At 41.3% G+C, this 13,662-nt stretch overlaps 1 protein-coding gene across 4 annotated transcripts in view; it reads right to left on the bottom strand.

Moving 5' to 3' along the window:
• XPO1 (exportin 1) overlaps window positions 1-13,662 on the bottom strand; it is a 39,102-nt gene that overhangs the window by 9,451 nt on the left and 15,989 nt on the right. For all 4 annotated transcript variants that reach the window (XM_082217373.1, XM_082217374.1, XM_082217375.1 and 1 more), the window contains 12 exons: window positions 7,527-7,588; window positions 7,391-7,435; window positions 7,116-7,297; window positions 6,346-6,394; window positions 6,143-6,262; window positions 5,534-5,662; window positions 4,995-5,153; window positions 4,287-4,484; window positions 3,679-3,817; window positions 2,715-2,896; window positions 965-1,121; window positions 458-621 (listed from right to left, as the gene is read on the bottom strand). In XM_082217373.1, coding sequence (XP_082073499.1) covers window positions 458-621; window positions 965-1,121; window positions 2,715-2,896; window positions 3,679-3,817; window positions 4,287-4,484; window positions 4,995-5,153; window positions 5,534-5,662; window positions 6,143-6,262; window positions 6,346-6,394; window positions 7,116-7,297; window positions 7,391-7,435; window positions 7,527-7,588 — 1,586 coding nt within the window. The remainder of the gene's footprint in view (window positions 1-457; window positions 622-964; window positions 1,122-2,714; window positions 2,897-3,678; window positions 3,818-4,286; window positions 4,485-4,994; window positions 5,154-5,533; window positions 5,663-6,142; window positions 6,263-6,345; window positions 6,395-7,115; window positions 7,298-7,390; window positions 7,436-7,526; window positions 7,589-13,662) is intronic.

The raw sequence follows: 13,662 nt of genomic DNA, 5'->3' as shown, positions 1-13,662 counted from the left end.
GCACCAAGGAGTCAGATTTCCCACTATGGAACAAAGACCATCTACATTACTATGCAGAAAATTTGGCATTTATATAGCTAGCTAGATGTGAATGCTACAGGACTATTTTGGCCAGAGGAGAACCTAACAGCAAATCAGCCAGTTGCAGCTTGCCACTGCTTTGTACCGTGGACATGTGTCCCAAAGCTCCAAAACCACTGTTTTAAGTCCAAAAGTGCTCTTGTGTGGGTGCAGGAGCTTCTTCATATCCAAAACACCGACACAGAATTCATTCCAAGCTTTCTCCATACATCTTTCATTTTAGGTCAGGGGTAGAAAAACTATCAGCTCAAAGGCTGAACTTCCTTATAGGGGCTACATTATCAGTGGGCAGAGGCAAAATTGACAGAGCAACAGATGTGTCCACCCTCAGGCCCAAGGTTCCATATTCCTGTTTTTATAAAGTTGAGTGACATACCTGTTGTGGTTGAAGGTCACAAATGATTGTATTAATGTTGTTCAGGATCTCATCAATGAATGGCATGACCTCTCCCACCTGAACTTGAACAAAGTGTCTGCGGCATTTCTGCGCTATTTTTATAAAAGTATCGCAAGCCATGTCTTGGACACCATCGTGGGTTTCTATAGCAGAGCAAGAGAAAAGTTGTGGATACAAAAAAATTACTGTATACAACGTGCTGCTGTTTCTCAGGTTTCATCTTTCCACAGAAATCTTGCAAAAGTTGGCCTATTTCTCTTTCCTAAATTTAAGTAATATTTTGGTGTCTTCTACTGGGGCTTAAGGAAATGAAATTGGAACAGAGATGCTACTCAGAGTCTTGAGTCAAATGAACACATTCCTGCTTCTCAAAGTCCTATAATGTTAAGGTAGTCTAGGATCAAAAGCAGTTAACTATTTCAAAATTTAGATTGCAAGAAATTATTTGTTACTGTGAAAACAAAGTGAGAATTCCAGATAAATTACCATGCATAAATTCAAACAGCTTGTTAACAACAGTCTTCAGAAATTTCCAGTGGGCTCTCAGAAACCTTGGATATTGCCCTACTATATACATTATATTGGATGCAATAATAGCTTTATTATCCTTCCCTCGCTTTTGCTCGCAAAGTCCCAGAAGGTCCTACAAAAAGAAAGAAAGAAAGAAAGAAAGAAAGAAAGAAAGAAAGAAAGAAAGAATGAATTATGGAGTTGCACTGTTAGAAGTTAAATTTGAAAGCATTTTTTCCATTCACAGTTTGCAGCATCCAGAATATTTTACAGAACCTCTACAAAGTCCTCATTTTTCTTTTCAACAAATGCCTGCATTACCGTAGAGGCTTCTCCTTTTCTCAAATAGAAGGGAAGCACACTCTGGCCCCCACTAAGGGCTACTGGGATGTGTGTGTGTTTTGATGGGGTTCTTTTGCATTATTACAATCTATTGCAAGTTGCCTTGAGGATCTTCCATCAAAAGGTGTTGTGCAAGTCTTAAAATAACTTCTGTTATTTTATTTGAACTGCCACTAGCATGTCTACATTTAAGTGTGTTGACTCCAAGACAATAATTGAGGCTGCATCAGCAACAGAAGCTGCGTGTTACCTTTATGAAATCCCGCCTTCCCTGGAGTTAACTCTGCCCACTGGTAAGATTAGCATTCCCTAGAACTTTTGTTCAGATACTGCTTTTTAAAACAGACTATGTTGCACCTCTTTCTGGAAAATCTGGTTTGCTTCCCCCCAAGAGCTACTAACATTTCTCTATCCAGCTATATGCTATACATGATGCTGACTCTGAAGACTTCCAACTGTTGCAGAATTCAGCGGCCATATTTGAGCACATTACACCTATCCTGGCCCAAATGCACAGGCTGCCAATCAGTTTCCAGTCCCAATTCAAACCGCCGGTTTTGACCTATAAAGCCCGAAATGGCTCAGGACCACAGTACCTCAAGGACCACCTCTCTACATATGAACCAACCCGGACACCGAGATAATCATTTCAAGCCCTTCTCTGTGTGCCTCCTCCGCAAGAGGTCCAGAGGGTGGTAATATGAGAACGGGTCTTTTTTGCAGTAGCTACCCATTTGTGAAATACCGTATTTTTCGCTCTATAACACGCACCTGACCATAACACACACATAGTTTTGAGAGGAGGAAAACAAGAAAAAAAAATATTCTAAACGAAACAGTGGATGTATGATTTTTGTGGATCATGCTGCAGCCACAGACATGTGATCTGACGGTGAGTTTGGGGTGGCCCAATGCAAAAATCCTGAGGATCCATGTGGATCCATGCTTTGTAACAATGTTTTTGCACCATTGTGGCCCCAGGCAACAGTGGGTGCGTGATTTTTTTGGTGCAGGCTGTAACCATGGATCCTCTGCTCACGACTGCAGCAGATCCCCCTGTCATCCATAGGCATTCGCTCCATAACACGCACAGACATTTCCCCTTACTTTCTAGGAGGAAAAAAGTGAGTGTTATGGTGCAAGAAATACAGTACTTTCCCCGGTGAGGCTCACATGGCACATTTGTTACATATAGTTGCCAGGCAAAAACATTCTCTTTCTCCCAGGCCTTTGGCTAATTAATTGATGACCTTTTAAACTGTGTGGGGATGGGGTGGCTGGGTCGTGTTTTTGTTTGTTCCTATATTACATATTTTTGTGTTTTCATATTGTAAACTGCCCTGTGATCCTCAGATGAAGAGCAATGTAGAAACTTAAAAAATACCTTTATTACTGTTACAAGAAACCTCTTCTCATCTTCTTCATGCATTGCCCCACTGATTGAGCCTATGGCCCAACATAGAGTGTTTAGATTTTTCCATGACCATTCGGTACCGTTTACTTGATTGTGAAGTTTCTCTGTCATTATTCGCTCAGTATCTGCGTAATCCAAATGGGTAAGGTAAACTAGAAAAAGAAAAATTGGTCATATATGAAAATGAGCATTACATATTTTCAGGGTTTCAGAGTAACATCTACGCTTAAGAAATATAGTTAATATTTAAAGATAAAAGTGCTGTACTGCTTGTATATTTAATTAATCACACACAGTTCATCCAAACATCACAATACTATACATTATTCAATACTGTAAGTGGGTATAAGTTTAAAGTAAGTGTTCACATAATTATATTTCACTATACAGTGGTACCTCTGGTTAAGAACTTAATTTGTTTCGGGGGTCCATTCTTAACCTGAGGTACCACTTTAGCTAATGAGGCCTTCTGCTGCCGCTGTGTCGCCGCAGCGCAATTTCTGTTCTCATCCTGAAGCAAAGTTCTTAACCCGAGGTACTATTTCTGGGTTAACTGAGTCTGTAACCCGAGGTACCACTGTACAGCCATGTTATTATACGTAGTAAGGGTAACTAAAGGGTGCCCTGCAGTTCCCCTAAGGTTATGGGGCTCTCTGCCAAGTAAGGCATATTAAGCATGCATTAACTAGATTTTTGTAAAAGCAATATAGGCCCTAGTTGGTCTCCTAGGTTTCTGTAGGCATTTGTGACCTAATTTTCCAAGCACAGGATGACCACCAAGACAGAACTAATATCATAAAGACTTTATCTAATAAGGACTTCAGGCAGTACCTGAAATTAACAAATCTGCATTAAATTGTTTACAAAGAGCCACAAGACACATTTATGGCCCTGGGATGATCATGGAGTTGCAGGCAACTATTATTTAACTTACCTAGTGTTTCTCTCATGTTTTTGTACAAATTGATAGAATCTGTGTCTTTCATGAATTCTCGGACAACTTCCCCCTGGTCATTTTCTACAACAAGCACCTCCTCTGGTTTTGCCATGCGGCTAACCATCAACAACCGCACCTGTATTGGGGGGGGGGGGGAGGACAGAGAAACACACACAAATAAGTTTTTTCGTACAAGAATATTGCTAAATATCTTTACACTTATTTTTTTAACAAGCAACAGGTGCACTCACCATGAGGCAGGCACACATTCCAATTGATGTCATCTGACTGCAGCAAGCAGGCTTCCTACCTTGTGACTTTATAAAGGACTGATATTGTTTTTATTTTAAGTGCCATGAACCATGAAAACCCACCTAATATTTTTCACAATACTAGGGGAAACCCAGCTGGATGAGCGGGGTATAAATAATAAATTATTATTATTATTATTCAGAGAAATAAGCCCAAACTTTACGAGCTGAAGCAGTAAACTCCTATGAAATGATTTTGGAACTGCTTCTGAATAAATCAAGCCACCAGACACTCAGAAGAATGATTAAGCCCAACTATGACAGATTATAAGCAAGTTGGAAGATTCCTATTACCTTAGACAGAACAGGAAGATAAAGCTGTCTCCGGGGAGGAACATCAAAATGCTGGGTCCCCGAAAGTAATGGCGAAGCAGATGTTGAAAATGGGCTCTCTCTATATAGTTCAGCAGCCAGGTGATTCCAGTACTCCAGACAAATCTTAAAGATTTCAGTTTCTTCAACTTCAGATACCAGCAGCATGTAATGAAGGGCCTAAAGCAAATTTATGGTGATTACTTAATTGACATATGAAAGGGCTAAGCATATATAAAAACTGGCAACTTTAAGATCTGATCGGTTTTTGGTGGAGCATCTCAAAAATGCTTTTGACGAAGTTCTCAGCCCCAAAAAAACACAAGTTCACATCCTTAGAATGAATACAAAAGGGCAACTGGCATTGTGTCAGCACTAAGTACTGACAGCAGGAGAAGAGCTCTTACTATTTCACAAGGTAAACAATTACCAGACTAGAAATGCTGGAGAACTCCCTTTGAGAACTGCACAGCCCGAACACAAATACTGGGACCAGGCCAACTGTGCAGCTGACAAAGGAGCTTACATTTGAGACACAAATTTACCCTGTCTACTAATCCAAGTTAAGTCTGCCCTCATGCTTTACTCAGTTCTTGACCCAACTTACTTTTCAGTAAAGACGGTGAGATACAGAGGACACCAAAACAACAACACACACAAATAAGAAGCAAGCAAACTGGGAAAACTTACTTCCATTAATGTCTCCCTTAGATTTAAACGTTTTTCTATAAGTTGACCATGCTCTTTCAGAAAGGTACAGAGAAACAAACTGAGATTCTGGATGAAATTCTGCTCATCGTCTTTTCCATTGGAGTACGCAAGTCGAATATTGGTGTTCAAAGGAAGCATCTAAGAACAATAGAACTCGAAATTATAATCTGGCAGTCATGTAAATGCCAATGGTGTCATCAACTACATACACTTTGGCCCGCTTCACTTTGGATTGCTGCTATAAATAGCTCCACTGAGATCAATGGGATTTCACCCCATGTGGACGTTTCTGAGCAACTTGGCATACGATCCACCGAGAAGATTCATTAACTCCTCGAATGTTGCATACGGGGGAAAAAATACTGGGATTCCACAAGATTTACTTCCAATGAACAAGTTGTTGCCTGCACTGGAAATCTTGGTATCCAGTTGAAGGATTTGAGAGGAACCAACTGCTTCAGAGTAAGAACTGCCACCCACTCTAATATAAGTTTGGGAGAAGGAGGAGGAAAAATTACCTGTTTCAGCTGCATCATCGTCAAGGTAAAGAGTGTGACAAACTGTTCCTCATACTGACTTACACTGACACCAGCAATCTCTGTGAGGCACTTCAAGGAGACATTTCGGAACATAGGGACATTTAAAAACTGTAAAAGAAAAAATATGCACAGAAGTTAGGTACTCACTTATTAGCTACAATGAGCACACCATTTAGTGGTTATTTAGGTAAAAGGTAAAGGTACCCTTGACCATTAGGGTCCAGTCGTGGACGACTCTGGAGTTGCATGCTCATTTCACTCTATAGGCCGAAGGAGCCGGGGTTTGTCCGCAGACAGCTTCCGGGTCATGTGGCCAGCATGACTAAGCTGCTTCTGGCGAACCAGAGCAGTGCACGGAAACGCTGTTTACCTTCCCGCCGGAGCGGTACCTATTTACCTACTTGCACTTTGACGTGCTTTCGAACTGCTAGGTGGGCAGGAGCTGGGACCGAACAACGGGAGCTCACCCCGTTGCGGGGATTCAAACCGCCGACCTTCTGATTGGCAAGTCCTAGGCTCTGTAGCCACCACGTGGTTATTTAGGCTCTGTGCCACCACGTGGTTATTTAGTTTAGAGGAAATACTCACTTTGTATATTAGCGTGCTGATCAGCTTGGTCTCAAAAATATAGCCCAGTGGAATCCAGTTGAGGAATCGAAGCAAAGTTTCCAAAGTCGCATGAACAAGGGGAGCATTTTGAGAGTTTTCCTGTTAACAAAACTACATATAAGCAAATCTGTCTTTATAATAATGTGACAATTTTACAAAGATTATATTGCAATAAAGCTTACCATCACAAATTGACACAGCTGAAATATCTGTGAGAACTCATTGCACATACTAGAAGAAATAGAGAAAAAAAAATCAGCAACAAACAACAACAACAACAATTTTATTATTTGTACTCTGCCAATCTGAATGGGTTGCCCCAGCCACTCTGGGTGGTTTCCAACAAATAAAAAAAATTAGACTAAAATGCAACATTAAAAGTTGCAATATAAAATGCCTCTACCATGTTTAATACGTCATACTACTGCAAAGACTTTTGTTACTACTTTAGAGGTTTTACAGGATAGCCCAAGCAAACACCAGCAGATTACAAAGTACCAATTCAAGCAAAGGCAAGAACCTGCAGATATGTGCAGTAAGCCTGGAACTTACGTGCATTTAACTTGTGCATATTCAGCTTGCACGCTTGGCAAATAGTTAAATATCCAGGGGAAAACAGACTTTGGCAATCCCACCCACCATTGAACCCAATGTGTTTTTGGACTATATACAATTTTGGCTTTAGGCACGATCCCCGGAACGTAACCCCCATGTAAGTTGGGCTTACTGTATTGCTTCTGAAGTCTATCTTTTAAGAGCACAAGTTGCAAAATTGTTTTATTTCTACATCACAAACTTAGAGACATATAAGCTCTGTTTAGAGTTTAGGGAAAGAGGCAGTTGCAATATATTGCCTCCAAATATCTGCAAGGAAAGCTGGTGGATAAAACAGATGAGCAACAGCACACTTAGGTACAGTATATGGGGGGGGGGGGGGAGACACACTACTTGCCTGTCCTTTAAGTGTTTGGCTTTTACTTGAGTTATTTGTCCACTGGAAAAGTCAAACACCTCTTCACTAAGCAGTTTTAAGATGACCATGTTGTTCTGACAAAGGCTCTCACTTGTCCTGCTGGCCCCAACTATGTCACTGATGAATGTTGGCCAATGTTTTGGCCATTCTTGTTTTAGTATCTGCAAAGCATGAGAACCCCATGTGGTATAAGATTAGTTTTCTTCTGATAAAACCTTCATAACTAGTATTTTTAGGTCAGAGACGAAACTTACCTGAACAAGAATCATGTTTAACTTCCCTATGTATACTTTCTCTTTCTAGAGGAAGCAAAGAAAAAAGAGTTAGGGCCTGGTTTCACTTCATCAGAAAGAAGCCCACTTTCCAGTCCCCTAGAGAAATCTCACTTACTTCAACACATGATGGATCGGATGAAGTCTTGATAATTAAGCCAACAACGTATTTTTTGATACCTACAAAATATTTTTTAAAAGTTTGTAAACTATCAAACAACAAATCACTGATAAAACAGGATATATCAAGGAATTATTAAAAGCCCCAAGTATACAGTGTCCCTGAGTAAAGCTGCCTGAATACATTTAAACCAGGAATAGGCAAACTCGGCCCTGCAGATGGTTTTGGGACTACATCCCTAGCTAACAGGACAAGTGGTCATGGAAGATGGGATCTGTAGTCCCAAACCACCTGGAGGGCCGAGTTTGCCTATGCCTGCATTAAGCAGTAATGGGATAAGAGAACAGATTATCCTATGGACTGATAATTGATTAGAGAACAGGAATAGGAATAACTAAACAATCATCCCACTTTAGAGCATGAAGGAATGAAGCCCCTCAAACATCTGCATTAGGATTGATGCCTTTTCTTAAGTTCCTAAATTTTGTGGACTTAAGGGTTAAGCGAAGTAGCCAGGATGGTGAATTGCTTCAATTTTTTTATGACGATGATGAAACCCAATAGGACTCTTAAAAGCCATATCCAAATTGAGAGAATGACAAATGCAATTCAGTGTAAAGAGATACACATTGGCGCAAATATCCTAAATGCACACATACTGAAGGGGCCCAAACTCACAGCGACTAACGAAGAATGCTCTTGAGGTCATGGCAGATGGCACAATGAAATGTTGACCCAGTGTGCAGCAGCTGTGAAAAAGGTGAATTCTGTGCTAGGGACCATTAGGGAAAGGGATTGGGGTGGGGAGAAGGTGCCAATATTATACTCCAGGACAAAAGTCAGCAACCTAAGGCCCATGGGCTGGAAGCAGCCCACGAGGGTCGCTTAACCGGCCCATGAGCCACCCCAAACCGAGCCGCCCTCTCGGCAAGTCCCTGTGTGCTGCGCTAAACTGGTGTAGCACAGCATGGGGACTCTCTTCTGCGGCTCCAGAAACCATATCTGCGCATACCCAGACGCCGAAATCGCATCTGCGCATGCCCGTGGCGCCGAAAATCGCTTCTGCGCAGATGATTTTCGGCATCTGGGCATGCGCAGACGCGATTTCTGGTGCTGCGGACATGCGCAGATGAGATTTCCTTCATCGTGCTGTGCCGATCCGGCCCACGGAGGATCTCCACGGAAGTGATCCGGCCCATGCCCGGTAAGCCTTGCCGACCCCTGCACTAGGAATACTGCCCTGCTTCTCTCATGCAATCCTAAGCCATGGTTTATTAAACAATGGTTATTAAACCACCACTTAGCTTTATGTGTGAACCCTGCCCTTGGGCTTAACTATAGTTAATGGCGAACAAGCCACAACTTGAACTGTGGCTTGTTGTTGGCTTACAAACAGATGTAAAGTTCACTGGGTAAACTATGGTCAAACTGCTCTCATAAAATCAATTTCAGTTCCAGTGCAAACACTTTAGACTAGTAAATTCTTTATTTGTCAAGTTAATTTTGGAATGGGTATCTCAAGCATGTCATCCTGCCCCAATAGAGAAAATCAACCCATGAGCTGAGAGCAAGGAGGATTTCTTTTGCAATAGACAATTTTCATACTGGCCGGTCAGATTTTATTTCATATATTATGACGAAAGAACATGGCTATTAGCTGCCTGTAATACATGGAAACCTGAGGAGAAGCCACCACCCCCCGATATACAGTTGAACGTCTTCTGATATACCTTGCATTCAGGGAGTGGGAGAAAGGGGTGATGGGGAAACTATTCAGATTATTAGTTTGACACCAATTTAACCATCATGGTTTCCCATAAAGAATTCTGGGGTTGCAGTTTAGCAAGGCTTTTGGATTTATTTTAAAAACTGTACCCAAGGATGGCTCCATGGAGCCTTCCGAACGGGCAGCAATGCAATATATTATACCACGAAAAGCAACAGATCAATACACACAACACTTGACATTTCATGCAGTCAAGACAGCCTTGAGGATCTCCCTTTCAGCAGGTTCCCCTGACCTTCAGAAGAGGCGGGGATGGGGGATCACCTTCTGCCATAACCCTACTATGTGCTTCTTTTCGCTGAATCTTACACAAGTTATTTAAAATTTGCAAAGAATGAAGAAGAAAAGCCAAGAGTTGTTAGAAAGGGAAAGCTGTATACAAAGCTTTCTCCAGTCCTTCGCTGTTCCAACTACCAACTACTGCTTCTGATTCTTGGCATTACAAGCAAGTCTAAATAAGCCCATCCTTTCCTCACAGGGTGGGGCTTACTCAAAAGACTGTCACTATGGAGCAAAACCTTCCTCAATTTGCAGAAATTCACACTTAAAATAACTAACAGTATTTATTTTCAGAGTGACAGCTGTCATGGCTTCTTTCTTCCAGCATACAATCCAAAATATTTTGCTCTACTTTTGCACTCACTTGTATCCACCGCTGCCATTTCACATGCAATAAATGTCTGCTAGTGCAACAAAATTCCCCCCCTACAATTCTCTCCAGGCCTTTATGCACCCTCAAAATATGCTTCAGAAGGCTGGGGGACCTTGGATACTACCCATATTCACTGTGAAGACTAGCGCAATGCAGTTAGCTCTTTTATTATACCCTCTGTAATGGGAACATGTTTCACAGCCCCCACTTTCCTTTTGAGTTTCTCTGTTATGCATTTTTCAAACCTAACCTGAAAAGGTTATTTGATGAGGACAGTTTATTTTGATTTAAAATCAAAGGTAATACATACTGTTGTTGCCCGATTTAAAATTAACAATCTATCTTGGCATTAAGTAAAGGACTACAAGCAAAATACAACAAATACCACACTTGAACTAATCTTACTTCACTATAAACTCTGCGGTATCAAACCAGTAATTCATCTACTGTCTCCTTTTGATGTTGGTAAGAGGAAAACATGGAGTGGACAAAGACCCGCAATTGGTTTTGATTGGTGGGCAGGGGGGTAAGCATTCCAATGCAGAAACAAATAAGTGGTAAGAGACTTGCACTGACACCATGCACCCAGTGTATGAAATACCCTCAGGCGCCAGGTGCATTTTGCAACTTGGCATGGCTTAATTGCAACCAAGAGTTGTATGGTTGAGTAATATGGCGACTAGTGATGTGAGGTGAGAATATTCTCCACAAACTGTTAATTCTGATGTAATAACCAGTTTTACAACCCACATTTAAAAAATCTAGTAAATAGTAAGACAAGCTGTGATATTGCCAGGGTAACTAATGAATAATGATTTTTGTTTTTATCCTGTTCCATTGCTGGGCATTATGTCATTCACCATTGGCAGTTCTGAAATGTGAGCTACAGATTTTTTTTTTTTAAAAAAGCTATTCATTTAAATTTGATGAACATTTGAATTCATATGTATTTCAACTATATGTAAAAGCCTTTTTTCTATTTTGGTGTGACCTTATTCTTAGTAATTCTATACCCTTGGCCATACAGTGTGATTTTTTTTTATTTTTTTTACAGAAAGTAGCTTTAATGCTTTATACACTTAAAGTACCTAGGCATATAGAATTATGTGTAACAGCATAATTCACTTTGCTGCAAATATCCTTGATCCCAAGTATAATGGCGTTCATTTATAAAGAGATAAACAAATTCAAGATACCGAGTTCAGTGATCTCAAAATATCAGCAAGTGCACCAAATGATGCACAAGATATTTTGGCAGAGCTGGCAGCATATTGTGCTAAGGAAGTTTTTTTAGCAAGTCATATGTATTGAAATCGCTTGAAAAAGTGGATGCAGTGGATTGGTGGAAGGGAACATGCTTTGGTTCAAAGCTTAGCAGAGTGGATGCGGACATTTTAAATATGCCACCAACGACAGCTGCAACAGAACTTCAGTACTTATGAACTTATTCATTCAGCAAAAGACAGAGCAGGAAAGCTTACATATGTAGCTCATAACTTAAAACTCCTAGAAGAGAAGAAAGCACAGCTTCTAACCTAGGTTTAAGGCGCATTTTGGCAAATAGCTGATATATCTGAATTTCTAACACTGCTTGCACCATATGCAATGGCAACTGTTAACTGCCACAGCATGTCTGCATTTAAGCATATATCCATAACCATGAGAACCAGAAACTAGGTATTTAAAGAATAAAAGCATGTTTGCAGGATCCTGTGCCATTTTTTAGATTCTGCCACATTTCACGTAAACATCAGCATGACTGCACACTTGTCAAACTACCATTCATGATTATAGGGAGGCTGCAGTAATAAGGAACTAGAGATTTCAGGTATGAAAGCTGGACTTCAGCTGCCATTAGAATAGTTATCATAAGAAGCATAGTTGCTGCCTCGCAATTAGGTATGTTGCTGCTTGAGCAACGCAGGGGGATAAGCTCCTTTGCAAGCTATGTAACAAAAGGCCATTAGAATGTATTGTGCTAAGGACGACCAATGTGCTTATGGCACTGGATTCAAAATAAATGTTGTGCATTCATAAAGAGTTTTCATAAAACAAGGGTTTGTGTGCTGTGTACTACAAATCTGAATTACAGTCATACCTCGGGTTACAGACGCTTCAGGTTGCGTGTTTTTAGGTTACGGATGCGCCGAAACCCGGAAGTACTGGAATGGGTTACTTCCGGGTTTTGGTGCTCACACATGTGCAGAACCGCTAAACTGCGCTTTGCGCATGCGCAGAAGTGCCAAATTGCAACCCACGCGTGCACAGCGCTACGGGTTGAGAACGTGCCCCCTGCACAGATCTTGTTCGCAACCTGAGCGTCCAGTGTATATAACCTATGGAGATGTTAACACCCAACATTGCTGTTAATGTTAACATTGCTGTTAATTAAAAGGCTCCTGTGAAACCTAAGTACCCACATAGATGGTTCCCTGCTGTGTCCAAATGATTCACGTTCTAGCCATGTCTCCAATCATCCTCCACTGGGGGTGGGTAATTCTGTCTGCATCTCTAGATCATATATGAATGTGACTGAATGATTCAATCACTCCAGATGCAGACAAAAATTTTGAAAACCCTGTCCTTAAGGGGTGGCATGCGCAGAACACGAATTCATACAGAAAAGCAGCGTGGAGGTTTTTATTTCCTCTTGAAGATTGTCCAAGTAAACTTCTGAGTGCAAGAATGGAGCTTGTCTCCAATTGTAATTCAAAAAAAGAAATGTGCTGCAGCACACTCCACTGGTCTGCCTTGCCTGCATGAAACTATGTTCAGCCACTACCCTACCCCCATTTCTTTATTGTAGCCAATTCTGTCCTGGTTCTTTGATCCAGTGGTGGCTTCAGTCAATATAAGGGTAAAGGGAAGACAATTTCCATCAGTTCTCCTTTTGCACTGTAGCCCCTCTAATCTGCTCCAGAGCCCAGAGCTGAGAGACCCTCAGGAACAGTGTGGAGGGTGGCAGAGGGTGAATTGGTGGACATTGTCCTCATGGAAACCTCTGCTGGATCAAAAGAGCCTTCTGTGAACAATCACCACCACTGGATATGCTATTAATCTTTATCAATTTAACAACATCAGATTGCTGTCATATCCATCTCTTCCCTTTTGTCATCATGCCTCCCTGGTGTCTTCAGGGCACACTTTCCAGTGAAATGAAGTACGGTAACCTCAGAATGATGGATTATGTGCCTAGTATAAGGTAACTTGCAACTTATGCACATTTAACTTGTGCAACTTCATATTTCCACAACTGACGGCTGGTTGGTTGAAATCACACAAATTAAATGTATGGGAGGCGGAGAGCTTAAAAGCTCTTTTGCATAGGGTTTCCCAGCGCGGAAGGAGATTTTACACTTTTAAAACTTGCTCACCAGGCTTTGGGAGGCTTCTTGCAAGATCTCGGACAGCCCTGCAAGATTTTGTGACACTCCCAGGGCCCGGTAAGCAAGTCTGAGAGCTTAAAAGCTCTCTGCTGTATGTGTGTACTGTTTACACACTGTGCCAGTTCCGGGATGTCAGAATACTTGCAAGTGGGTGCTTACAAGGGGTGGCTTGAGTATACATGTTTTTATGCATATGTGCCATCTCCAGAACATAACCCCTGCATAAAATGTGAGTGACCTGTACCAAATTTGGCAGTTGTGTAGTACAAATGTAGAGCCTCCAATACATACATATCTGATGATTCTGAC

Source organism: Podarcis vaucheri (genome assembly GCF_965113315.1).
Source record: "Podarcis vaucheri genome assembly, chromosome: 3".
Lineage (NCBI taxonomy): Eukaryota > Metazoa > Chordata > Lepidosauria > Squamata > Lacertidae > Podarcis > Podarcis vaucheri.
This window is presented reverse-complemented; position numbering and strand designations above follow the sequence as displayed.